Source organism: Columba livia, chromosome 7 (genome assembly GCF_036013475.1).
Source record: "Columba livia isolate bColLiv1 breed racing homer chromosome 7, bColLiv1.pat.W.v2, whole genome shotgun sequence".
Classification (NCBI taxonomy): domain Eukaryota; kingdom Metazoa; phylum Chordata; class Aves; order Columbiformes; family Columbidae; genus Columba; species Columba livia.
The window spans coordinates 39,343,333-39,371,159 of NC_088608.1; the positions used below are offsets into that span (position 1 = coordinate 39,343,333).

At 52.0% G+C, this 27,827-nt stretch overlaps 1 protein-coding gene across 4 annotated transcripts in view; it reads right to left on the reverse strand.

Moving 5' to 3' along the window:
• The window catches only part of SATB2 (SATB homeobox 2), a 168,417-nt gene that overhangs the window by 93,296 nt on the left and 47,294 nt on the right, over positions 1-27,827 (reverse strand). For 2 of the 4 annotated variants that reach the window (XM_065069483.1, XM_065069484.1), the window contains 2 exons: positions 16,739-16,817; positions 13,494-13,712 (listed from right to left, as the gene is read on the reverse strand). In XM_065069483.1, coding sequence (XP_064925555.1) covers positions 13,494-13,712; positions 16,739-16,817 — 298 coding nt within the window. Of the gene's footprint in view, positions 1-13,493; positions 13,713-14,130; positions 14,764-16,738; positions 16,818-17,745; positions 17,786-27,827 lie in introns of those variants that run through there. The other 2 variants (XM_065069486.1, XM_065069485.1) reach the window with 2 other exon arrangements.

The window sequence follows — 27,827 nt, forward strand, 5'->3', positions numbered from 1 at the left end:
AACAGGCTCCTTCCACACTGATACACACCACGTCTCGCTCCAGACGCACGTATTTCCCTAACGCCCCGGGAGCCGCAGCTGCCGCCAGCCTCCCTGTGCCGTTCACACGCACGAGAAAGGGCTTTGGTCCCTTTGGCGCAGGATTTCTGTGCGTTCGCCCTCCCAGCATCACAGAGATGCTGCAGCATCACTGCGGGTGACGTACGGCACCGGGAAAAAGGAGAATCCGATGGCTAAAAAGAAAACAGCTTGTTCCCTTAAAGGATGAACACAACGCTGGGATGCGCACAAAACATTCACAGCAATCACGAATTATACAAAAGACTTTTTCTCCTTGATGTTAATTCACTTAACTGACTTATAAGCAGCTTTTCTGTGCTGCTCACAGAGCTTTGACCCCGTATAGATGGCATCTGCGTGAAACATCAGGGGAGCATACAACGAGATCTCCATAAAGGCTTTCATAAGGACATGCATACATGGCAAGAACTCCTTCTAATCCACGGAGGAGAATGCGGAAAGGCTGTTTTCACTATTACTGAGAACAGAATGGTTAGCAGAGACCGGTACCTGCGTGTAACATCTATTTTTACAACAAATCAAGATGGGATTTAAGCTCTGCTGGTGCTTTCACAGAAAAGCTGCAACGCACAGAGGAGACTTTGTAAATTCTTTTGCTGAGACTCTTCTAGGGGGTAGATAAATTAAGAAGAAATTAAATATGTATCAAAGAGACCTGTGTCCAAGCGTACACTTTCTCCTCTTTGCCCATTTTAATCTATAGGTTTATTTCTCTGAGGAGCAAATCCAATCTCAAAAATGAAGGACAGAGACAGGCATTTCATTCAGGAAGTGAAAACTCTGGACCAGCTGCATAAAATATCCATTTTTACAAAAACCTGAAGCCAGATACAAGTATATTGCACCGAACTTCTATGTGTTGTCCGCACAAAACCATCGTGGGCTTGGCACCTGAGCCCAGGAGGAGGTGAAACCATCGCAGCCTCCCACCCATGGCATGGGGAGCAATGCGTCCTCATATCTGGAGTATGAAGATCAACCAATAAGAAGCTAAAAATCGCTGTCTTTTTACATTAAAATCTGTTTCCATCAGCCCAAGTTTGGAGCCCCGTCTAGGTGTTATTTGATTTAATCTAATTTGAACAATTTCCAAACATCAGCTTGATTAATTTCAACAGCGTGGTGTTATGGCAAGATTTACTGTATGGGGCTTGTCGAGCAGGGAATTAATAAAGAAACCAGTTCTCAGCCCTGAGTAACAGGAGGTTTTAAGCCTTCCCAGATTTCTAGTGGGAATACTTCACAGCACAAGCATGTTTTCTTCTGGGAGCAAAACCCACCAAAATTATTAAAAACTGAGATCAAATGGTGGTGTCAAACCCAAAGGAAATCATTCTGCAGTGGAGAGATTTTTATCAAATGAAGAAAGTGGAAAATAAAGTTTTCCTCGTTGCTGTTGTGCTTCGGCTCTTCAGGTTTTGTTTGTTGGTTTTGCTGTTTGTTTGGTTTGAAACAGGACACAGACACACACGCGGAGTAACCTCCCTCAAAGACAAAGCACATTTCTACGGCTGGGAGGTCAGAAACAGGCACGTTTATCTGAAAATTCATAAAACTACTGAAAACTCTTCATTGCTGTATACAAAAATACATTTTCCCTAGCAGGGACTGTAACGTGGGTCGTTCTCTAAACTAGTCTTCCCAATATAGAGAAGAAAAATATTAAAAAGTAAAATAATCTGGGTAAGAGCAAGAACAGAACCCACAAATGTTTCTCCCCACGCGCACCTCAAAAGCCGGAATTACGAGCAACTTCAGCTGGATTGGACTGGATGATCTTTCGAGGTCCCTTCCAATCCCCAACATTCTGTGATTCTGTGACTTCTAAGATGAGACCCTTACCCTACAACAGAGATGAAGCAGCTCAATTAGCAAAGCATGGGGTCATCTTAAGGGAATGACGGAGATAACGATTCCCTCTACCTAACAACAACTGTGGCACTAACCACAGGAAGCAATGAAACCACCACCATCTCCTCAACCTCATCTGCTGCTGGTTTTTCTGGAGCTGAGAGCCCTTCGCCCAGCAGAGGCATCAGACTGCTTTGGTATTTAACTCTCTTCCCCTTTCTTTCAAAAGAAATCTGAAAAACAGACCTAAATTGAGCAAATGGTTTGAGGGGCAGCCAGCAGCACCCGCGGGCACAGGAGAGCTTTGCTGGTTCTCCTCCTCATGTGTAAACTGCAATTTCTGAAGTGATCGGAAAGGAAAACCTACTGCACATGCTAAACATCAGGAGGCTTCTACTCAAGACCCGACTAGCTCAGCAAACACAGCATCATTTTGGTTGGAAAAGACCTTTACGATCACATGAAATGACAGAAGAAAAATTCATCCTGAGAAAAGATCAACTGCATTCCAAAACACTTTTTTCTAGGAGGAAGGACACCAAATAGTATTAAATAAAAGAAACAACAACCCAACAAACACACAAAACACCACAGGTTTCTGAACCGATCCCTGGTTCTGTGCAGTTCGGTGATGGGGTGCACGAGACCCCACTCACACAGCGCAACGGTTTGTCATGCCCGCTAAGACTCACTTCCCAGCCACCCCATAAATTACACACATAATTAAATGGGACAGAATATAAGCTGTTGGCACTTAACTTATTTACGATAAACGCTCGGCTTGGGTAAATGGACTGTGCTTCAGCCTTTTACACATCAAGCGCCAGCTCACAACGGTCTCATTACAAGGCTGAGAATTCTTGCACTGTAAATCTTTTTTAACGCGGGCGGGAGGAACGATTTGCAGTTGTGTGTCCCCAAACACTCGGAACCACGGACACAGGACAGCGGGACATCTCTGTGACACACAGGGGACTGTGGCAGGGTCTTTGCAACCCTACAGTCCTGTGTGAAACAAAAGCATCGAGCACCTCGTTCCAGCAAAAGCTTTGGCTTAAAAACAAGGACCCTCTGCTAATCCCTTGCTCTTCAACACGTCCTAGACGGAACGCAAGAGATCTGATTTTATGTACAACTAGTAACGCGGCGCTGTTAAATCTCCTACTCGTCATGGGTTTGTAAGCCTGTTGCAAATAATTTGTTCCAGGATGCAATTTGGTAAAGAAGAGCTCAGTCCGCAGATGATTTTAATACAACATTTGCCAAAGAAACAAAGTAGTGTTAAATAACATTACATTGTAGATTTTTTCTTCTTAGGAGGGCCAGAGGAAGTAAAACTACAGACAGTATCTTTCTCCTCCTCAGTTATTTTTTCTGGCTTTCTATATTCAATAAATCTGTAGGCAGGAAATGCATTTCTACAGATTATATCTTAGCCCGTGGTGAATGCAAACCACAAGATATTATTTACGTCCTCCTTCAGCTTCCAGTCCTTTCTGTGGCTTCAGTCTCCCGACCACCACAGCCATCCCCGAGCTCAGGAAATCTCATAAAGAAGTCACTAACGTCTCTGCAGATGTCCCCTGCTTCTGACAGCCGAACCAGCCAAAGCATCCTTCTCCCGGCTGAAATAACGGCTTCACCGTTGAACGCCAAATATTCCAGGCCACCACCCCACCACAGAAACATGTTATGAAACTCATAACTTGATAATACTTGAGTTTCTTAAAAAACGGTTTAAAAGAAAAGCCGCATTCAGAGCACACGCTGAGAAGAATGAGAAATGGGACATAGAGAGGGGTGTGTGGTATGTACGGCTGGCATGGCCTCTGGGTCTGGGACAGAAGTGCTACCATAGGAGATGAGGCCTTCTAGGCCCGCTGGGTCACCTGCTGCTGGTGACCAACCCCTTTGCTCAACCATTGTGCTAATCAACCCGCCGCGGTGGTCCCAGTGCCAGCCAGAGCCACCCATAGCCCGCCCAGCTCCTACAGTAGAGAAGAAAGAGCCCTAATATGAGCCAGCGTGTGCCCAGGTGGCCAAGAGGCCACCAGCATCCTGGCTGGTAGCAGCACTGGTGTGGCCAGCAGGCCCAGGGCAGTGAGCATCCCTGTGCTGGGCACTGCGGAGGAGTGCCTTGAAACCTGGGGAGTGCCTTGAAACCTGGGGGCAGTTTTGGGCCCCTCATGGAAAGACAGACCTTGAGGTGCTGGAGCGAGTTCAGAGAAGGAACAAGCGCCAGGAGCAGAGGAAACGGCCTCAAGTTGCGCCAGGGGAGGTTGAGGTTGGATGTGGGGAACAATTTCTTCCCCAAAAGGCTGTGGGGCACTGGAACAGGCTGCCCAGGGCAGTGCTGGAGTCACCATCCCTGGAGGGCTGGACAGACGGACATGAGGTTCTCAGGGACATGGGGCAGTGGGTTATGGTTGGACTCGGTCATCTTGAGGGGCTTTTCCAACCAAAACCATTCCTTGATTCTACGATCATCCAGTGCAACCATTCACATCAAGGCAAAGGTGAAGACACTAGAGCTACACTTTTCCTAAGTAAAACAGCTCCATTGTTTCGACTTGTTAAAAAAAGAAGAAAAAATACCCCACAGCAGTACTTTATAACTAATGGAAAATATACCCATTTCACTCAAAACCAGTGACGGAAACAATTTTAAATTAAACTGGCATTTTTCAAAAAAATCATCTTAAGCCATTAATTTCCTATAAGTTTCAGGCTTTGGCTTCTGTAACTTAAAAACAACTTTAGCGTTCAGGAGGGGTTTTGGTTTGGGGGACTGCTTGCTGTTGCTTTTCTCTCAACTACGTAACAAAACTCGCCGGAGGGGCTGAGAATCTCTAGGCCAAGTTCCACCCAGAATTAATTTTAATGACCCACGGTTGTAAATCTTGAAAACTGGAAGCACCACTAAGCCCTTAACTTCGGTGGTGCTAGCAGATGCCACCATATTGTGTAATTTTTAAAGAAATAAAAAAACATAGTAAAAACATTTTAATGAAGGTTCTATTAACCAGTCTCTTAGTACCGGGTAAGTCCCCTGGAACGTAACGAAAAAGCTTTTGTGGCCGCTTTGAGGTTTCATTTCACACATTGAACAACTATCCATTCGACCACGATGCTTTCGGGAACATTTATCAGCCAGCGGGTCACATTAATCTCACTATTTGTTTTAATAACCACCACATCTTCAACCAACAAGTCGTGCGGTGAAGGAACCAGAGTTCACAGGTACATCCTATTTCTCAGCACACCCGCCTCGTTCGGCCAGTTAGTGATACTTTGGGGAGAGAGCAGATCATATTAATATAATATTAATATAAACAGGAAGGCTCAAACCAGTGGCAGAAACGTTATATTCATTATTAAGCCAGACGCAGACACTCAGATAATGCCTTGCTTGGGCTTTACTGTTGAGCAATGCGCCCATTTACTTGCTCATAGGAGCCCAGACTTCTGGCTTGAGCAACAAACACCCCTTTAAAACAAAAAATAAAAGAGGAAAAAATAAAACCTAAATATATATTTTTAAAAGCCCACACTTCTGTTACTCTGCATTTTCTCTAAGTCTAAAAATTGGTAGAGTGTATGACAGGTCCACCTCATTTTTCTTAATGATGTTTTTATTATTCTTTCACTCAATTAAAACAGAAATGGATATTGCATCTTCTGACTGTATAATTGTTATTGTAATCTGTTTTCGATCACTGCTTGGGAAATGGGTCCAAAACAACATAAACTATCCACAGCTTCAGAATACAAGTCATTTTCTTTTACTACGACACTTAAAGAGACATCTATCATGCTGCTCTGCTAGCATGTTTGTATTATGGCAAAAAAGTTATTTCTAAGTTAGGAAAAGACATTATGAAAATCACCTTTTACTCCAAAGTATTGTATAACTCATAATTTATAGCTACATTTCTTAATAGCCGTTCAAAATAATACGGCTGGAAATTGCGCACATCTAATTTTAATATATAAATAATGGAAACGCATACAAACCAAAATATGCTCAAAATATGATTTTATATTACTCTCTCTCTCTCAAAAAAAAAAAAGAGCCTGGTTATAGTTTCGAAAATGACATGCTTCATTTCCAATCTACGCCTGTCAGCTGGATTTATGACAGAACACCCTGCGAGTTCAGATCACCGGCATGGTTAATACTCCGACGGGAAGTTTCTGTCCAAGCACAACACCAGAGCCAAACGTCGGCGACACGCAGGTACCGCCGGGCTAACGCTGCTCAGCATCACGCACGGGCAGGACATCCCGGAGAGAGACGACAAACTCCCCTCGCCGCAGCCCCTGCAGGTTTAGCGCTCCCGAAAAGATTTACTGTCGATAAACGGCGTTTCATGTCAGCGTGCGCCTCTGGGGAACAAACAAGGAGGGAGGGTGTCGAAGCGGGGCCGCTGCCGCTGCCCCTGAGCGGGCGCGCGGTTGTCATGAGGTGCCGCAGCTTCACATAAAGTACACACTGACGGGGTGGTTTGATTCATCTTTTTCTGGGCTTTTTGACCCTGCTGGCGTGGTTACTAACAAGGTACGGCTGTGCTCAGACTAATATCAAATGCCTGTCAGAGACAAGGACACCAGTTACAGCGAAATGACTGGCAGTTTTTACCATTAGCCAGGTAATTTTCTATTTAGAGAACAAACCCCTCAGCTAAAGCTACACCCGTCTCTTCCAGTTCTTTCTGCTCCCTTTGCGCGGCTTCTACAAATACTGACAACCTTCTTCCTAACATCGCTGCGTGTAACATCAATAATTGTTTGCCACTTGCCAGGAAATTTAAAGTATATCTTCAGTTTGGCCATGAGATCTCTGCCCCAGCACCAACTCACGACACTGACAACGCCGGGCTCGTGCTTCAGCCCTTCATCACTCCTGTCAATTACCTGTGCAGCCTTATTCCAAGCAGAAACACCTCCTGGAAGGAGGTTTTACCCGAGTCCTCGGATATTAGCAACGCCAATGAGCACATCTGTAAAAATCACTGTAAGAATTACACTTCAAACAAACCAACCAACCTCGCAGACGTCGCTTATAAGGGTTTCACGACGTCAGCAGCTTTAAGCTGCTAATAGACAAATGCTGACATCTTGCTACGTTTGTAAATCCTATGGGGATGCCAGTGGAGCTAGTACAGGTATTTAAAAAGAAAAAACAACGTAAAATACTAGTTTGTGGGTTTTTTAAAGTTCTCTACAACAAAGGAATTAAAATCAGGAATATGAAATATTTTTCCCTTGCTAATATTGGGATCGATGCAGGCGAAGATGGGGACGAAGTACACACACACACACTGTGCTGTGCACAGGGTGCAGCGCTCCGGGAAAAAGGCAATTCCTACCTATATAAGGTGGTAAAAATTCCTACCTATATAGAACAGCGACGACACGATAAGGCTGCGAATGCACCTACGTGTTACAATCCCCCCCAAATTAAACGGCACAGCAGGTTTTCCTTTCCAAAGCTGGCCAGCGCATCGGTTCCTCGATCTAAAACACGTGGAGCTGCACAAGGAGAACACGCTTGTGCGGGGTATGAGAGGACGGGGGTTATCGCCAACAACACCCCCGTCGCGTCCATCCAAAGGGACTCGGGAATACTTTATACCTTGCAAAAACTGGTCTTTAATCCGAAAACACAGTGGTGGTTACTAATTTAACTAAATGACGAGGGACGGTAATTAAAGGCCTAACTTATCTATGCCTTGCAATTTGGGATGCGAAATAAAAATCTTCCTAAGTTTTGCAGATTTTTCGGTTATTTTGAAAAGTTTAAAAATAAAATGTAAAAGCAGGTTGGGGACTGCTGAATCATACACACACAAAAAAGAAGAATTCTCCTAAACAGGTCACCCAGCTGTTGGCTGAATATAAATACACGACTGCAGTAAAACTGCCTGCGTTTTACAGCCTCGGAGATGTCATATCGCATTACCATCTCCTGTGGCAATGGGAGTGACAAAAACCTTACTGGTCCAAGCATTTCACCACCGTTGTGGCTCTTGAAACTCCAGTGCTTTTACAGGTATTTCAAAGCAACTGACGCCAGCTACAAGTCTGTGCTACACACTAGAAATCTTAAATAGGACATAGCTGTTGAAATGACGACTTCATTACGATCACATTAGGCCAGGTTTTTCCTGCTTTTCCATCTAAATAAAATATCCAGCACAGTAAAATAACTTAAATAGAATATAAAGACTCCCAACAATTAAGCGGTTAGAAAAGGAATCTTTAAACCACACCTTTAAGTGTTTATTCACAACAAAAGTTCAATACTGGTTTTCTTCCTTCGATGTCCAAATGCTTCACCTAAATTCTGAGTCTCTATTTAATCTTCTGAAAATACACTTTCTCGCTGGCTTCTTCAGAGTTTTTAATGTGATTTTGCCATCTTCTTCAGGCTTGGAAACAATTCTGGGGAGTCACTGACAGAACCGCCTGAACAGTTTTCAAACAATCGCCCAATAAATAATTGACAATAAATATATCGTCCTGTCCCAGCGAAACTAAGAAAAGTCAGGACCCAATTTATAAAAGGGGAAGGCAGAAGAATTAACGTGGACTTTTTCAAAGATGCTGCTTTTTTTTTCCTGATGAAATAACAGGATGCAGCTAACGAACGCGGCCACGGGTACGGGGCAGGGAGGAGACTCCAATGCTTCAAAACCATTGCGGGGAAAACAAACAGAGTCTTCCTACAGCTAATCTTAAACCTCGCGTTCCAAATTGTCGGTGGCTTTCTGCAGATGCAACTTTAGAGTTCCAGAATTACTCTAAACATCAAATTATGCCTAGGTCACCCCATGGGTGGATACCCTATACTCTGTTTAATGCCTATGTTCAATCGCACGCAGATTTTAACCAACTGTGTCTTTATTTTAATAACAGAGCAAGTACTGAAAACACATCAAGAAAGACTATTTTTCTACATCAGCAAAAATACAGCTGATACACTGCCTGACCCTCCGGGAGCGACGGCTCCGCTCACCCTATTTATGTGACATAATCTGATTGGGAAAGGGGGGCGAGGGGTGGAAATCGGCAAAAAAGACCAGAAACTCATTTTTAAGCATCAGTCATGAAAAAGAAATCACTGTCTCACTTTCCTTACTGCTCCTGTTGAACTAGAGGTCTCTTCCTCATCATGTACCAGAAACGCGTCAAATCCAAGAATTTACATTTCCTCGTAATCCCTACTGAATCTCATCCAAGCGCAAGGCAACATTTTCCAACTGTTCTGCAACAGATAAGACAGTAAATACATTTATACGCTGCTGGTTCCTGAACTAACAAGGGTTTGCAGCTTTCGTGCTGCTGTATCCCGAGGCATTTAATTCTTGCCAATGGCCCTGAACTTCTTGCAGGCAGCGGGAGGATATTCTTCATGTAGGATTCCGGCAGGACTATCCAAACTTAACCTTTCACTGTACTTAAGGACAAGGCAAACACATTTCCTTACCCTGCTCAGGATGCATTTAGAGCTTAACATTAACCAAGCGTTCACAACAGAGCAAATCTGATCAAGCTGCGCCCTTTCGCCGGCACAGACGTGGAATTTTCTCTCCAGTAAAGCACTCTGAATCCTTGTAAAAGGTAGGAAAGGCAGCAAAAAGCCCACGACATCGTTTGCAGAAGTATTTAGAATGGGGTTTGCCATCCGTCTCTTTAAGCATTTCTCTCACCCAGTAAAACAGATTTCAAACTCCACCTGCACAGGGACCACGATCCATCGGAACGTTCTGGGGTCACTGCAATCAGCACCCACACTCCCAGTACATCCCCATTCACATCCCCATCGCACCACTTACTTTGAATCACCCAAAAGTTTTCTCCTCCATTAATATTCTGTACGTTAAACCACACATTTTAACAGTGAACCGGATAAGAACGTCTTACCACCAGACTGCGTCGAACTAATCTAACCGGCACATTTTCTTTGCAATCCTTTCCTGCTCACAACTTGAACGCTTTCCCTTGGCTATAGTTTGGTTCTATGTTCCTATTCCAGCAAATCCAAACTTCAGACCAGCTCATTCTGCACGCTGGCATTTTACGTTGCATTTAGAGCCTTCCGACGCTTGTTTTCTACGCTCTTCAAAATCAACGCACACACACGCATATATATATATATATATATATATATATATATGTATATATATATGCAAACAGGTTCACGAATTGCAATCAACAATTTTGTAAATATAAGTTTCCTAGTAATTAATCATGCTTCTTTTTTTTTTTTTTAAATCCTTATGGAGTGAATTACTGAGTGAGAAGAGACGCCAATTCTAGTAAGTGAATGTTACCCAACAGGGATATAAAGCTGTCAACACCGCAGGGCTCTTGCTCGCTCGAAAACCCTCTCCCAGGCTTCGTATGTTCTTTAAAGCAACATCAGCCCCTTTTTTCCCCGGGAACTCTTACAAAACCTGCCCCTCTCGAACACCTGAGCGCTTGGGCTTCACTCCATATGGGTTTGAACGCGGCGGGTTAGGTAAATGTTTCAGAAAGCACCGGGTCAGGAGACTCTAACACAAGGGACTGACGCTAACAACACCGCAAACAGCACCGAAACGCCTAAATCCCCTCTTAAACACAACCTTTTAGACCCCGTTTATCTTCCTAGTGACCTTCGGTGGTTTATTAGAGCTGCCGTAATGGCTCTTTGAATTAAGGACATGCAGGTTAGGAATTAAAAAAACTAAAGGAGAGTCATAAGGCAAAATTTCTCATGAGAACAATTGATTTTCTGCCTGCACTACAAAAGCTTATTTTAAAACACTTTTTCACTCATAAATCTAGAGAGAAAGCTAAAACCACCCACAGCACTGTGACATTTCTCTATTTCTCAGGGAAGTCACTGGAAAATAATTGCAGCAAACACCACGATTATAAAACTTGTTGCCAAAGGTCATCAGTCTCATCCCAGCACCAGTCAGGCAGAGCTTATTGCTCTGTTCTCGGGGATTAAGTTCAGAAACAGATATTATTACACCAAAAAGCCACTTGACAAGCAGAGGGAGGAACTGCAGCATTTACATATCGAGGGCCCAAAATGAGATTAAAAAAAGAAGAATTGCTAGCATCTGGTTTTGCTTTCAAAACCTTCGGATACACTTTATGGAATAAAATAAAAACTAAAATGGTCTCTAGTTTCCAGTATTTTTTTTCCCCCAAATGAAGTTCACACTCAATAAATATTAGTGGTTTTTAAAGCCCGAAGAAATAAGAACAAACCGAAAGAGCGACAGCTGTCATTTCACTACGACTCCCCATAGTTTCCTTTTGATCAAACGCTAGGACCAAGACTTAAAGAGCCTTTATTAATATTTCTCCGAAGAGGCGTTTTACACTTAACCTGCCGGTACGTTAGAAATCAGCCTTTCCGCAAACGCCCGCAGCTCATTTCACAGCTCCGGTGACAAACCAGGAACACGGTGGCGCCCGCTGCGGAGGGACAGAGCGACACGACAGACCCGCGTCCCAAAAGCATCACCCGCTCACAAACTGGGAAAGAGCGCAGGGAAAAGATATCTGGGAATTAACCAGGTTGATTTATCTTAGAGCATTTCCAGGAGGAACAAACAAAAAAGAGAAAGAAATCAATTTTAAACAGCACCATTATCTTATTAAAAAAATCTGCCTTAACTAATTTAGTATTGAGTATTAGAGAAGCTACGTAAGTATTCAGACAATCATTTTCTTCTTGCTTTCAGTATCAATAAGGAGTAATGAACAAAGTTTATTATGCAAAGACTAAGAGGCTGAGACTGTTTGAAGAACACCGGCTAAGGAAAGGAAAATAAATTACTCCTGCATTTCCTATTCCCCCCCACTTTTACACTCCGGTCTACACCAACTTTATAAATGAGCTGAAGAGTAATAAATGAAAATGTAAGCTCTTAAAAGTTTGCTTTCAAAAATGCAAGTCTTGGTCGTAAATGGAAGGAATCTCCTATAACTTCACAGGCCAGATCCAAGCTGAGCCACCGATTCAACTCTAAGAGCCGGGGAATTTCTCTTGGCTAGCACAGCTGCAATTAAAAAGCAACATATATATTGCAACACATTTAAAAACATTCCTCTAAAGTATATTTCTATAAATGCCCCAAGGAAAAAGATTTCAGCTCCGGTTCTAACATTCTCTTTAAAATCATGCAGTTATAATGCCTCAGTCTCGAGAAAGGCATCCAAAACTATGCATATTACTTTTTATATGATTAACTAGTTTATTTTTACAATTATTCAACAAATTATTTCTCCACCAATTTGTCAGTGGAATAGTACGAGCCTTTCACTGCAAAGCTGTTTCTTCTTTCCACGTACATTAGAAGAACGCAAAGAGGTTTAAAAAACAGACATATAGTCATCCAAGAATCATAAAAACTGGTGAGATCTCTTACCCTTCATTAGGGATATAAATGAATCCTATGTGTTTAAATTAAAATAAAACCTGCAGCCCCTTAGCAAACTTCAGCAATTAGGAATCCTATTGAGCCTGAGAGGTCTAAAACAAGCATCTAATGGTAAAATCGCTAAATAAACCTGGCGTAATAGAGAGTCATGTGACGACCATACCAAAGTATCTCTTGAAATGTCATTTACACAAACTCTTTGTGTGTAAACAACTACATTTGTGTGTTACCACTCTGCACATTTTAAAAAGCAGAGATTTCTTTCTTTAAATGCTAAATTTAATTGTGGCCTGCCCCGGATTATTTTGCTCGCAACATCAGACTGATTTCAAGACTTTTAAATGCATTTTCCGCATCAAACACGACAGCAGAGTTAAGGTGAAAAAAATAAATACGGCGTTTAGGGAAGTGAGTGGAAACTTTAGCTGCTTGGAAGGGGAAAATTAAAAGCAACCACACATGTCACTTGGATGCTCCACACAGAAAACTGACCAGCAACTAGACAGCAAAATAAGTATGAAAGTTACAGTATTCTAGAGAACTGCAGGAATGCTGCAAAACTAACGCCCGGTAGCTGTGCTGGAAAAGCAGAACTTCACACGCGTTTCGACCTGTCCTCTTTTACAACACCCGCTACAAAATGCTGTTTACAGATAGAAAACGAGAGGCCCTAAAACACAGGCAGAACCGCTGCCGTTTCTGCCACCCCGGGGAGACCCTCGGGAGCGGTGAGGGTGGGTGACACACAATCCGTGTCACCGCAGCCCGGCGGCCGCCCCCAACCTGTCCGCGGCCACGACCCTGCGCGGAGAGCTGGGCCCGGCTCCCCCCAGCAGCTTTAGGCCTGGCTTTTGTGAGCCGCCTCGCTAGCGCCCGGGCCTAAGGGTGGCAGCCTTCCACCGAGCGGGGTCCGCACGCCGCGGAGCCGGGGACAAGTGCTCCCGCAGCGCTGCGGGACCGAGCAGCTCCGGCTCTCCCGGAGAGCGGGCGGCAGCCGCACCAACCTGCCGGCAGCTCCGCGCTTCGTGCCGACCCCGGGCCCGCCGCTCCCCCCGCCGCGCCGAGCCGAGCCGGGCCGGGCCGGCGGTGCCGCCGTGAGCGCGGCCGCACGGTTACCTCCCACGGGCTTGGTGACGGCGCCGTTGGGCCTCCCACGGGTGCCCATGGGGCTGCCGTTCTGCTCCAGCCTGGCCACCTTCCCGGGGGGGGGCCCTTTGACATCGGGGCTGCCGCTGCCTCTGTCGGGGCTGTCCCGCAGGCAGGGGCTCTCACTCCTCCTCTCCATGCTCGGAGACACGGCTCCCGCTGGCAGGTCGCAGTAGAAGGAGCAGGGACCTAGGGCGAGAGAAACAAGGGGCGCCTGAGCTGTTGTCGGCCCGCTTCACCGCGCCCCGCCCGGACCCCGCAGCGCGTCCCCCGGGCGGCTCAGCCCGACGAAGCCGGGCGCGGTGCCGCCCCACCGAAAACGAGCGGTTCGGCCCCGACGGCCCCGGCCCAGCCGTCTCACCCGCCCGGCGTGCGGGGCCCCAACCTGCGGCGGGCAGCCCGCCCGCCCGCCCCGGCCAGGTGGTGCGCCCCGGCCCCGGCCTCAGCCCCGGCCCGCCCCCGGGGGCCGCGGGGAAGAGGCGGCCGGTCCGGGCGGCCCCGCTGGCACGGCCCCCCCGCGCCGGCCAGCTGTGCAGCCGCCGGAGGAGCCGGCTGCTGGCGAGGAAGCCTCTAGCGAGCGGCTCCCGGCAGCTGCCGCCGTACTTACTGCTTATAGCCTGTCTGTAAGTTGGCTGAGTTGGGCTCTGTCCATGGATCAGAAGTAGAGAATCCAGGGTGGAAAGTTTTCTTGTTTCCTCCTCTCACGCCGCTTTCTTCCCTTCTACTCCTTCCCCCCACCCCCAGCCTCCTCCTTGCCCTCCTCCGGGGGTGCCGGGGCGGCTGCCCACGTTGCGTGGGGCGGCAGGGGCCGAAGCCCCTTCCCAGAGGGTCCCGGGTAGCGAGCGGAGCGGAGCGGGGAGGTCGGAGCGAGGGGGCGGGAGCCGCGGGTCCGCCGGCTGCGGCGCGGAGGGGAGAGGGAGCCGACTTCTCACACCTTCCGCGGAGAAAATCAATACCGGGGAGCCGGGGGGAGGAGAAGAGGAGGGAGCGCCGCTCTCCCGGGCTCCGCGGCGGGTGCCTGGCGGCGCGGGGAAGCGGCGGCGGCCCCCGGTGTGTCACTTTCAATCGCTCCCTCCTCTGCCAGCGACAGCAGCGGCAGGAGGGACTCGCCACAGAGAGCGGAGAAACGGTTATTAGTTGCGTTGAGTCATCGAGGCAGAGTGAGTCCTTTTTGGGGTTGTCCTTGGTTTCGGGTTTGGTGTGTGCGCGCCTCTGTGTGTGTGTGTGTGTCTGCCTGTCTGTCTGCGCGGCGTTCCCGTCCCAGGGCTGTGCATCCCAAACATCGCCACCCCTCCTCGCCTCCGACACCCCTCCCCCTTCCCGCCCCCCCGCAAAAATCAAGTCTCGGTGCTACCTCGGGATCGGGCGGGGAGCAGCCAACCCCCCCCCGGCCCGTCCGGCCCCGCTGCGCGCAGGGGTGGGAGGCAGAGACCCACCTGGCAGGAAATTAAATACCAATAAATAAATAATACATCTCGCACACGAAAAGCGAGCGCGGTGCCGCACGGAGGGAGGAGGGCGGGCTGGGTGGGTGGGGAAGGGGAAGCGCGGCAGGACGAGCCGGCGGTGACAAGACGGGCCCGGGGCAGAAGGGCGCAAAGACAGGGGCACTCGGGCTGGGGGAGGGCCGAGGGGGAAGGAGAGGAGGAGGAGCTGGGAGAAGAAGGAGGGGGAGAATAGAGGGGAAGCCGGAGTCGGGGAGACCGGACCGACCGGGGAGGAGCGAAGCTGTCACCGGCATCCAGTCCAGGCGCCCGGGTCGCTCCAGCGGAGCCGGTGCGGCCTCGCCGCCGCCCGCCCCCCGGGGAGCCGAGCGACGGCAGCGACCCTCCCGCAGCCGTTCCCCGCCGGGGCGAGGCCGCAGGAACTTTTCGGGGGCGCCGAGGGTGGGCGAGCGTCCCGGCCCCAGGTACAGCCCCGCCGCCGCCGCCCTCCTCTCCGCGCCCGGCTCCAGGCAGTTACCGGGCTGGCCCTGAATAATTGATGGCGAGGGCCGGGAAGCGGGGAGGGAAGCGCTGCTGCCGCCGCCGCTAAATTATTTAATAGCGGAGCTCCGGGTAGAGCATGACAGCGCTGGCTGAGTGCAAGCAGCGGGGAGGGGAACGAAGGGCCGCGGCGGGGCGGGATGGAGCTTCTGGCCGGTCCCGGGGAGGCCGGTGGTGGCCGGGCTGGCATCCCCGCTCCCCGCGGTGCAAGGTGCAGCCGCGCCGCTCCCCGGGGCCGGCGGCGGAGCGGCCGCTTCCCCCGGCGGGGCCGTGCCCGAGGGCTCGCAGCGCCCCCTGCCCGGCCCGGGGGGCGCCGGGGAATGAGCCGCCGGCGGCGAAACGAGCCCCGCGTTAAGGTGGACCCGGAAAATCGCCTCCGGTGCGTGGGGCGGGAGACGGACGGGCGGCGGGGGAGGTGCCCGCCGCCCACCCTCCTCCCCCGCCGCCCGTCCGCCGCTGACTCCCTGGAGGGTGCCGCCTTCCCCGCCGTGCCCCCTTAAGAGATTTGCCTTTTACGGTGGCGCCGGAGGGTCAAAAAAAAAAAGGGGGGGGGGGTATGGGGGGGTGAAGGGAAGCGCGGGGTCCCCCGCCCCGGCGGGAGCATCACCGGGCAGCCGAGCCGCAGGTTCCTGCCCCGAGAGGGGGGTGGGCAGCAGCGGCAGCCCCGAGCCCGCACGCAGCCGTCCCGGTGCGGCGAACCCCGGTGCTGCCCCGGGAAGGGCAGGTTCCCCGCGGGGCCGCCCCTGGAAGCGGTGCCGGGCGAAGCAGCGGATCCCCGGGCAGGGTAAGACAAATAATCGCTTCACTCCACATCCGAGCCGGCCCCGAAAAGCAGCACCGGCTGCGGCTTCCCCCGCCTCGGCCGGGCGACTCGTGTGTCTGCCGAAAGCCCGGCCCCGGGACAACGAGCCCTGAGCGGTGGGTGGGAGCAGGGCCCCACCGTCGGCTGAAGTTTGGGGGGCCCAGGAAAGCTGCGGGGGCCGCGGGAGCTGCCGGAGGAGCCGGGAGCGCAGCGGCTGCGCCAGCCGGTCTGCGCCCGTCCTTTCCCAAAGGAGCCGCAAACTCTGGACAAGTCTCGTTTGTTTTTTTCTTTTTAAATAACCCAATATAACTTTTCTCCCCCTTTTATTTTTTTTTTCCCTAAATCCGCTAAAGCTGAGCGGCGGCTCTTATACGGAAGTTAACATTTTCCACCGGCTATCGAATAATTGAATAATGTTTCGCTCTTACCTTTGATGTTGAACCACGAATTCCCGCGGATCAATGGCCAGAAAGTTAGAAGAATTGGTGATTTAGGACTTCGGTACTTCTGGAAAAAAAAAATGCCAATGGTTTAGCCAGGATCTTCCCTGTCTGATTCGTTACTATTATTATATCTGATGATGTGGATGGATGGAGAGATTCAATCCAAGCCCATTAATGAGCTATTTTATAAACACCACCGTCTGAAGATCTTCATTTACATTTTGTCAGTGATCCTTTCCTTAACAGTGGAGACGTGTGGCGACAGCGCGATTACAGGACTTTAGTAAAGCTCCTATAAGAGTATGACTGGCTTGTTAATCGATTAATATTTTATTAAGTGTAAATATTTTATAAAGTTTTTAGGAAAACTATCGATTCTAAATTATTAAGCTAGTCAGAAGGGCATTTGAATAATGCATACAATTAAATACATTTAAATATATATGTACCAATTGCTTTATTTGCAATGAATCCCCTGCACCTTTCTCTCGCCTTCGTTTCCCCCCCCCGACAGCTGGTTTCTTATTTGCGTGTTCACTGAAATATCAGGATCGCCCAATGCGAGTTTATTACTGTATTTATAAACCAAACGTTTACAGAAAATACTCATAATTTTGAAATGGGGAGCGGCGATCCTTCGAAAATTTCGACACGAAAGCAAAGGCTTTTGTTAGTAAAAGTGAGGGGAAACTGAACCGAGTGCGTATAAATGTTGCTGGTCAGTAACTTCTGTTTTGTAAACATCATTTAATTTAGACAGATTTTATGATATACGACGCTTATTTTTCTTTTACGTATTTTTCCCAATAAAAGCGTTTTCTTTCTGTTTCGAATTACAAATGCCTTGGGTTTTTTTTTCCCCCAGTGCATGATTTTCATATGTTGTCCTTATTTCCACTGAAAAAGGGCGATTATTTCCCATCGCTTTCCCCCATCCGTCCTCAATCTCGGTATAAAAATAACTGCATTTGTTTATTATTATTAATAATAACCTCTTTTTCTAACACGAACTGCCGTACGAGAACGTTCTGCTCTCGCCCTCCGGTGAGTCCCCAGCGCTCGCCGTTCCTGAGCTTTATGGATGCCACAAGTGGTCGATTGCCAAAAAAATTTGAGCAAGACAAACGAACAAAAAACACCTCCTTGGCAAGGTTTGGTTTTAATTAACCACCTCTTTTAAAGCCAAAACGTGTGGAAGCGATGGCCGCTCCGTGCCTGCGCAGGCTCCACAGCCAGGCGGCTGCAGCCGGGGCTTCCGCCGTTGCTGCCCCCGGATCCGCCGGGCTGCCCTCGCCCCCCCCGGATCCGCCGGCCTCCCCTGCGCTCTCCTCGCCGCCTTTCTCCCGTTCCGCCCGGTGCCTCCCACAGGCCGCGGCGCCCCCGGGACACCCGCCCACCCGCGGGGCTCGGCCGGGCTGGGTCCCCCGCCGTGCGGCGGAGCGGGGTGGCCCGGGCCGAGGGTGCCGGGGGGCGCCGATTCGCCGTCCACGGGCACCACCTCGAAGCAACCGTCGCGACGGGATGGCAGCGGGGTGGCTCCACAGCCACGGCGGGTCAGGGCCGACGCCCCGCGGGGGCGGCCGCAGCAGCAGCGCCGGGGCAGGCGGGCTCTGGAAGGCGGTTCCCGCAGGCGAGGGCTCCCGTCTCCGCGCTCCTTTCCCGGCGGGACCCGAGCCCTTGGCCGCTCCCAGAGGCCGGGACCGGACCGCCAGCCCGACCCGTCCCGGCGCCTTCCCCTTCGCACAGCGCCATCGCGCGGGCACCGGCACCGGCGCAGCCCGAGGCGGCCGTGGCTCTCGTCCGCCCGCGGCCCCAGCGGTGCGGAGCGGTGGGGAGCGGAGCGGTGCGGCCGGACAGGGCCCGCAGCACCTGCCGCGGGGGCCGGCCGCGCCCCTCCTGCGCCGGCCCTGCCGCTCCGCCCTGCCGCCTGGCCCGCCGCGTCACATGCCGTCGAGGCCGGCACGGGAGCACCCGCGGCGGGCAGCGCTTGCGGACGGACCTCCTGCCCGGCTGCGCTTCTTTCGCGTTCCCCCGCGGCCCGAGAAAGGCGCGGAGTTACCGGGGAACCGCCCTTGCCCAGCGCCTCTGCAGAGCGGCGCCTCCATCAGGCTCTGGCTGTCGGGGACGAGCCGTCTAACCCTGCGCTGCGGGAGCCGCTCCGCAGTGCCGCGGTCCCTCGCTCGGCGCCACGTTTAGAAGGTGAAGCTAAAACGAAACGAAAATGTCCCTGATCTCAACGGCGGGACGAAGCCAGCCCTGCCCGCAGCACTCGGAGGGGAGAGCGCTGGCTCCAGCTGACAGTGCCCGAGGGAACGCAGGTCGGGCCGTCGCCGTTTCCCAGCCGCCTGTGCCTTCCTGCCACCAGCCCAAGCGGGCGGCTGGCCGGTGGGGAGCGGGGCGGCAGCCGGGGCGTCTGGCGAGCCCCCGCGTCCGTCGCACAGCGCCTCGGCCCCGCGGGAGCCGGCGGAGGCGCCTCTGCCTCCCCAGCGCACCCCCGGCCGCCTCCACCCCGCCCGGGGTCCATGAGACTCGTTCGTGCTGTGCTAAGAAGAAAATTTTTAAAAAGGAAAAATAGAAAAAAAAAAAAAAAAAAGAAGGAAAAACCTCACCACCACCACACAAAATTCCCCAAAAGCGTCTTTACGGCGTCCAAGCTCCCGACTAAACGGTTTCGGGACAGCAGCATCTCTGCAGACGCTACCCTCGCCTTCATCCTTCCCCTCACTGATTTTAATAATAAAAGCCTTTTGCCGCTAACGTATAGAAAGAGCTGCGGACAACAGAGAGCAAAATCTCTACGGCCAGACGTATGCAGGGAAGGGAAAGACTCGGCCGGAGCTGTTACTCCGCCGTGTTTCGGTGCGGAGAAGGGAGCGGGCTCGCCGCGGGCCGGGCCGGCGGGATCCCGGTGCGGGCTGAGCCGCTGCCGGGAGCTGTCAGGGTTCCGCTGCGATCCGCAGCTTCCCCGCTCCTCACACTGAGCCCCAGCTCTGGGTTGTCGCCCTGGGCAGCGGGTTTGCCTTTTCCCGCAATCACACGCTGCGGTGCGAGCCGCAAGGGAATTTCCTCCGTGAGATTTCACGCTCATCGACCCGCCTCACCTTAAGAGACTGGCGAGACTCTTCGGTTTGCTAACGGCTTCTCTAAAATAAATCTGTTTAGATTTGTAAACTGTCAGGAGCAGAGAGCACAGACAGAAGCGCCTGTGCCCTGCGGCTCTTCTTCAAATTAGCAGCTCATAGCTGGAAATGAAGGAAGAGTTTCGCCACCTTCGTTGCGATTAAGGAAAATTCCCTAGATCCCAGAAAGCAGTGACTACCAAGTACTGAGATCAGCCCCACCACCCGAGCACCAGCTGCGGCTGCTTCTTCGCACCAGCCCAAGGCCGCTGGGGTGCCGTTCGCCCGGGCCGGGCGGCGCCCCTGTTGCCCCCACCCAGAGGTGGCCGCGCCGGGAAACGAGCGGGACGCCGGAGTTGCGGCATGAACGAATGCGGGAGGGGGCTGCAGCGGCGAGCCGCCCGGGGCCAGCCCGGCTCCTGCTTTTGCACCCCAAAGGTGTTTGCGGGGCGCGGGGGGGGGCCGCTCTTCCCTCCGGCCGCGCTCTCGCTCGGGGTGGGGGCGAGAGACGGCGCAGCTCAGCAGGACACAGCCAGCGTGCGGGGCTGAGGACTCGTACTCCGAGCCATGAATCGTTTTAATTGCAACGATTTACGTAAATTAGCATGATATCAACCTTTTTCCCCGCGCGGTTCCGACCTGGAAGCAAAGCATCACCCGCCCACGTCGGACACCACCGCCTCCCAAACTCTTTTCAAGTTCCTGCGGCCGGCGGAGCCCAGACGGGAGGAGAGACTCCCGGTACAGCCGGGGGACAGAGCCGAGGGGACAGAGCTGCTGCCGAGCCCCGGCCCCGCCACGCTCACTCCCCGGGCCGGCGCGGCTCATTAGCGAACGACTTCTGTGCAGAGCAGCGGGGGCTTTTTCCTCCTCAAGCCAAACTTTGCCGCTTTACAGACAGCCCGATCTTTGTAGGCAAACCGCCCCCCTGTAAATTAAACCACCGGCAAATGCGCACGGAAAATCCGCGGCACAAGGCAGCAGCTCCCGCCGGCTCCTTCCAGGAGAAGTGATGCTCCGGGAGCAGAGCCCGGGCTGCGGGACCGCGCCGGGGATTTATAGTTTTCTGTGCAAATATAACCGAAGGCTGCGGATCTGCTCGGAGAAAAGGGGGCAGACAGCGCAAGGGATTTCGAGTGAAGATAAACAGAGGTTTTATTGAACTGTAAAGGCTGAAAACGCCGTTGAACAGATCGAGGAAACGCACCCTAATACACACGAGCAGCAAACGTCCCCCAGCCCAGCTCCAGTGAGCGGCAGGCAGCTCCGAGCCCTCGCCGGCCGCCCCACCAACCGGACTTGTCCTCGTCCCCGGCCAAATCTCTGCAGTCGGAAAGCTGCGAGAGGCTGACCGGGCAAGGCTCAGCCTTTTGGGGCTTTCACAAGCCCTGTACTGTCACCAACGGGGACACACATGGGGCATCGGAGCAGGAAAAGGCCAAATACTGTCGCTTTTCCTCCTCCCAACAAAATACCGTCTTTTTCCCGCGGCCTCAAAACTTTGCCTAATATGCGCTGACACTTCCAAAGAGCTTTCGGAGCCAGGGTTGGTCCTTGGCCCGCTCAGGGACACCCCCCCACGCCACCCCGAGACTGGAGCTGCCCGCCCGCTCTTCGCAGTTCCCGGTGGCCGAGATGTGACCCCCCCCCCGGCAGCCCTGCAAAGGCCTCCAGCCTGGACGGGGCTTCCCGGAGCGGCGGGATGAGGCAGATTCCTCCCGGCAGATTCCGGGACAGCGGGGGCCTGGGTACCCGCCCGGACCCCGCTGGGTTTGGCGGAGCTGGGCTCCCTCTTGCTTCTACAGCCTCCACCGTGTGCCCCGTAGCCGGGCGGCAGGCAAGGTGCGGAGCAGGACGGCAGCGTGTGCCCGGCGGCGGCTGTCGCCTCTCCCAGCCCCGCAGTGGCCCCGGCTGTCACACAGCGAGGGCGATTCCGCCTGAAAGCCTCGTCTCCCACCAGCCCAAGCGTTTCCCCGGCCTGAGGCGCCGGCTGCCCCCGGTTAACCCCGCTCCCCTCTGCGAGGGCCAGAGCGCTCCCCGTGACAAATCTCAGGTTTGTAAAGGGTCGGGTTAGTGGTGTCCGCCGCCTGAAATCCCATTACAAAACTAGACCAGACGTAGTGCTCGTCTGCTCCTCGTCACGGAATCACTCCAACTAAATCAGCATCTAACAAGCGAGTTTGTCCCAGCGGGGACGGCCGGCTCTCGCGTACTCCACTCCGTGAACAGCCGCACTCGTGCCCCGGGAAGCGCCTTTCGGCCACGCCGTCGCTGGCGTGACACGATCCTTTCCCCCCCGGCCCGTTCGAGGGGCTCAGCCCGCACCGCTGCCCCCCGCAGGGGTCCTACACCGCCTCCCTCCCAAAACACGCGACGCTCCAAGATCTCTGCGCTTCGTCAAGACGCCGGAGTATTTGACAGTCACAATTACCTGTAAATATTGTGACTGTTTTGTATAAGAGACACATTTTTTTTTTCGTTAGCCTTAGCCTGGTAAGTCTCACCCGCAACTCCACGGTGGCAGCGGCAAAGCAGCGCTCGGCTCTCGGAACGGAGTAACAATCCTCCCGGCACCGCAGAGCCCCGGAGTGGAACACACAGACACCCCTTCTCTGGCCCCGCACCCCGAAATGCAGCAGCTAAACACTTCATTAAAAAATGCTAGCGTTAAGGCGATAATTCCAATCAGTGACAGAAAAAGAGGTGCCTATCACCCTTTTGGACAAAACAAATCGGTTCACACACGGTCAGATAAGGAGCCAGATTTTCTAACCTATTTGCAACTGCAATTTAAGAAAAACAATAATCATGAGATCTGAGCTGGTCACTACTACCTAAACTCCGAGATTTCATAATCGCTCTTCCCAGTTTTTACTTCAAACTCTCCCTTCCCTACCCGTCATAGCATAAAAATTAGCAGCGTGGAATTACCTGTCTGCTTCTTTGTGCTTCCTTCAAGTAAAGAAGGTAAAAGTCACGTCACCTATTAGCTTGTGTAAGTAATAAAGAGGTGGTAACTTGGAGCTAGCACATTTTGAAGATTGTGTCACATGCTTTAGCATAAATAAGGGTGTTATAGCCCTAGCGATTACTAGATCAACTCATCTGTGCAACAACTTGTGGCGCCTTCCGTTCTTGGCAGGTATTTGCTCTGTCCCTGGGAGCAGCTCTGTCGCCGCTCACCCGGACACAGGCAGCACCAGCCCCTCGCTTTCTGCGCGCTTTACCGCGGGGAAAAGCGGTTTGTCGGCTTATTCTGAACCAGATCCGATTCTGGGGCTGCGGCAGCGAGGACACGGCGGGGGGCAGCGGCTCCCGTGCCCCCTCTCATGCGTGTTGGCTTGGCTCTCCCCTCGCACAACACGCAGCAGTTTGCCTAACTTTTGGCAAAGTTTCACCAAACCGGGCTTTTTCTAAATCGTTTGCAAGAGAGGGGCTGCTCAAAAGTCCGGCCAGCTCCGGAAGCTTTTCGCGGAGCAGAAGGGCCGCCGGAGCAGCGCACGGCTTGGGGTGGGGGGGCAGCGCACGGCACCCCCCGGCTCCATCCCCTAGCCCCTCTTGCTCGGCTCCCGGGCCAGCCCGAAGCCAAGCCGGCTCCTGATCAGCCTGGCAGCGGTACCTGACCGGGTAGCCACTGTTGCTCGTACCGGCTGGAGCCCACAGCCCCGTTAGCATGCCGCGGTGAGGAGGAGAGGGACACGGAGCCTTATCAGGCACCGGACTGGCGGGGAAGCTCCGGCTCCGACGGGATGGGGAGAGGACGGACCCGCTCCTGCCACCCCGGGGGGAAGCGTCAGCAGCATCCCGGCCTTGAGACTCCCCGAGGCACCGGGCGAGGGTAGGGGGCAGGTGCTGCGGGATACAGGGCTGGAGGGCACCCCGTCCACGACCCGCTCGCCCTTCGAGGCACCTCTCGAGCAAGACTAGAGGGGTCTGGCGTGGGCCGAGCGTGCGGGCAGCAGCAGAGCCCTCCCCGGCCCTGCCAAGCACCCAGTGTCCTGCGGGTGGATGCATCCTGGCCTCCCTGCTTCGTGTCCACGAAACGCCACCACCTTCTCTGCAGACATTCCAACCCGCCTGGACACCTTCCTGTGTGACCTCATCTAGGTGTTCCTGCTCCATGGGGGGATTGCACTGGATGAGCTTTCCAGATCCCTTCCAACCCCTGACATTCTGGGATGCTGTGATCGCAGCGTGCCGACTCTCCCTGCACAGACGGGTCCTTGGCAGCATTGCTAAGCCCGTCCTTGCGTTTGCCCTCGGCCTCTGACCCTGCTCAGGGTCCCTCTGGCAGGTTATGGTGGCACCTGCACACCTACAAGTGGAGGCGCTTGTCCCAAGTTTTCACTTCTGGGTGCTTTCCTCCCATCTGCAGGGATGTGCAGCTGTACCAGCTGGAGAAATTGGGTGGGGGCGCAGGGGGAGCTTCAAGAAAGATGGAGGCACTGATGTCTCCGCTACACAACCCGCCCGGGTCCACCGTTTCTCGGCCCTGCTGCCGTTTGTTCTCTCGCTCCCCACGCTGTGCCCCAGAGCTGCGGTGTGCTCCGGCCTCACTGCCCTTGCCTGGCAACCAGGAGCCCGGAGGGGCCACCGGAGCGCACAGCCGCTGGCCCCCAACCCGGGAGCCCTCCGGGGACCCGCCGGGGCTGGGGAGCGAGCTTCTCCCGTCACATCTGCCTCCGGGGAGACCACAGACAAACAAATATTTGCAGACTAGTGGCAAGGCTCCGAACAAATCCCGAGCTCCGGCTGGCTGCCCGCTCCCCGGCGGCCCCGCAGGGCTCGGCGTGCCGCTGCCCCCCGGCTCTCAGCCCCGGGACCGCCGAGCAGGGGGTGCTGACAAGGAAGAGAATCAATTCAATCACTTTCTCAGTTTCCACCTGGATTTTACGGGCCCGCCCGCCAGGCTGTGCACACAGATTGACGTCGCTTTCAAAAGGCTCCGCAGTAAAACCCCCACAAAGCAAACAGGGCAGCCCGGCCCCACCACCTCCTCTCTGCCACCCAACAGCCCTCGGGTTTACTGCCGCCTCGGATGTCTTTCAGCTTGGAAAAAAGAGAGGAGAGGAAGTCTGAGGTCTATTTATATTCATATATTTTCAATTAAGACAATTAAGTAACCCGCACAATGTAGCGGCCCCTCCCTCCTAACAGTTTCCTCATTTCTGCCAAGACAGTTTACTCACTGCGGCTTAAACAAGCTTCCTGATCCCTTCACCAAAAATTAGAAACAACAGCTAATAAAGCAGCAAAATAGGAGGTAGGCTTCATGGGAAACCAGGCATGGAAAGTAACTGTGCAACTGCCAGGCTGGATTTCTCTTTCATAGATTCATGACTGATGCATAAAGCACAGCACAAATAGCACCAGCAACCGATGTTTCTTTCCACCCCCCCCCCCCCCCAGTTTCCCATAAATCAAACCATACACAATCAAGATACATTCACAACTCCCTCCAAAAACATGTAGCTGATGGTTTAAAAGTTAACAGGGGACCTGAAGAACTTCAGCAGCACTGAGAGAAATCAGTTCAATTCCTGCCAGTAATGAGCAAAAAGAGCCATCGGGAGATGGGCAGAGGAGAGCAAGCCTGCCAGGGCTGCCCTGGTGGGACCTGCCTGCAGAGAAACTGCAAGAGAAACCATCTTAGACAAGAGTCTAAGACCTCTCACCCTCTGAACTGCCTGAAAGGAGCTCGGAGCCAGGGTGGTCGGGCTCTGCTCCCCAGGAACAAGCACCAGGAGCAGAGGAAACGGCCTCAAGTTGCGCCAGGGGAGGTTGAGGTTGGATGTGGGGAACAATTTCTTCCCCAAAGGGCTGTGGGGCATTGGAACAGGCTGCCCAGGGCAGTGCTGGAGTCACCATCCCTGGAGGGTTGGACAGACCTGAGATGAGGGTCTCAGGACACGGGTCAGTGCCGGCGGTGGGGAACGGTTGGACTCAATCTTTAAGGTCTTCTCCAACCAAAATGAGTCCATGATTGTTATAAGACATTCCAGGGAATACCTGAGATACACAAGATGTAACTGCATTCAGGACCCTATCTCAATAACTGACTTATGTCCTCCATAATTCATTTCCAAACACAATTTTAATTGCAAAGGGTGTGTGTGTTTGTGTACTATTTTTATATTTTGTTTATTTCCTGCTTTAAGCAACAGCTAATAAACACAACATTAGGCAGTTCGCTTCCTTTCCTTTCAGTAGTTCTGTTCAGCAGGAGCTGCAGTGGCCACAGTGACCGATTCGGGGGTCCCTGTGCCGGTCTGACCGCAGCTGCCTTTGCCCATGGAGCCTCGCACAGGGACCAAGGGGCCGCGCCACTCGTTTGTAGCGCCGTCTGGAATGTTTTAAAACGAGAAATCGTCACGAGATCTTCACTTATTGTCCTGATACAGCCTTTTTATAATGATAAAAGAAAAAATAATCACTGGTACCACAGCATACTGTTGCAGTCTATATTCTCATGAGATGTCTGCTCCAGAAATAGTGCCAACGTTTCCTCAAAGTTCTTGGGTACTGACTGCTTTTATGCAGTTTCTATTGTGCTCCTACAAGAGTGGAGCTCTTGGAAGATGCATTTGGTTTTCCTTATTGCTTTGTAAAAGGTTTTGTGTGTGTGGCTTTTTTTTAAATAAACAATTAAAAATAGCTTGTCCTCCGACAAGATGTCTTTTCAAAGCACTAGAATGAGTACTAGCAGGGGAAACAGCTTTTGAAAGAAAAATGACTTTGGACAAGTTTTGAATTTCAAACATAGCCTTTGTTTATATTTGACTGACAAAATGCCTCTCCAATATTCTCTGAAAGGTGATTACATTAGGCAGGGGCTAGTTTAGCAATTTCACATCTCCTAACGCTATTGTATACAAGGATCTGTCCACCCACCTCCCTCAGTACAGCCACAGCTCCTGAGTCTTTATTCAGCCGTCTTTCATCACTTTTAAACTCATGCAAACTTCTGCTTTTCCTGCAAAGCAAAGTCAACCTTTCCTGCACCACCAAGTCTTTTCTAGGGCTCCTGGTGGGCTGCGAAACCCCCTGTGGCCCATTGGTGACGTTGTGTTTGGAGGTTTGCTGCTACACTTGGCTTGGAGCTGGGCAGAAAGTGTTTTCCTGGTTTAACAAAGTTTTCGGGATGACAAAAAGCCAACTCCTATTTCACGTCACAACAGAAAGCTGACATTTTGAACGCTTCATACTTTTAAGGGGGAAAACAAAACAACTTGCACTGCAAGTCCTTTCCAAATTGTGTATCCTTTCTGTTCTATTTTTCCTGTCCTTGAGGAAAAGAGCCCAAAGCTACAACGAAGCAGCAGATTTAGTTATTCCAACCATCAGCTCTGGCGGTGAACACTTCAGTACCCGCTCGAGTTCTGGAGTGCCCGGAAAGCTCTCACTAGTTTTGCTTTCTGCGTAGTCTCAACACCACCATTATTTTGACATTCCTACCACGTTTGTGCACCCCCCACTGTGATCAGAACACCACTTGTTGACACAAAGTTTTTTAAATGCTCTTCAAATATTTTTTAATATACATTTATCAAGGGGCAGGGGAGGGGGTGTCTCTGCCAGCTCAGGATCCATCAATACTAGTAAATACTTCAGAGTTTTAGGAATGTTCCTGCATAAGTTAGATGGAGCAGCATGAGCCAAACATCAGCTCCAGCTTTGGGACTTGAGGCTCCCACACAGCGCTGTCAAAATACCCCGTGCAACGCACATAAACCAGCTGAGGATGAAGAGAAATGGCCACCCAGCATTGCTGTGATGCGCCTCTGCACCCTTGCACCGGAGCAGAGGAAATCGGGATTTTGTTCTGTGTTGCGCTATCAATATTTAATTCTCCGTGTCGTTGCAACATCTGTCCTTTCTCGGGCACAGCAGTGGCAGGCTGTGCTGTGACATGGCAGAGAAAATAGCTACCAACATACCTGCTTCTAGGAGATTTG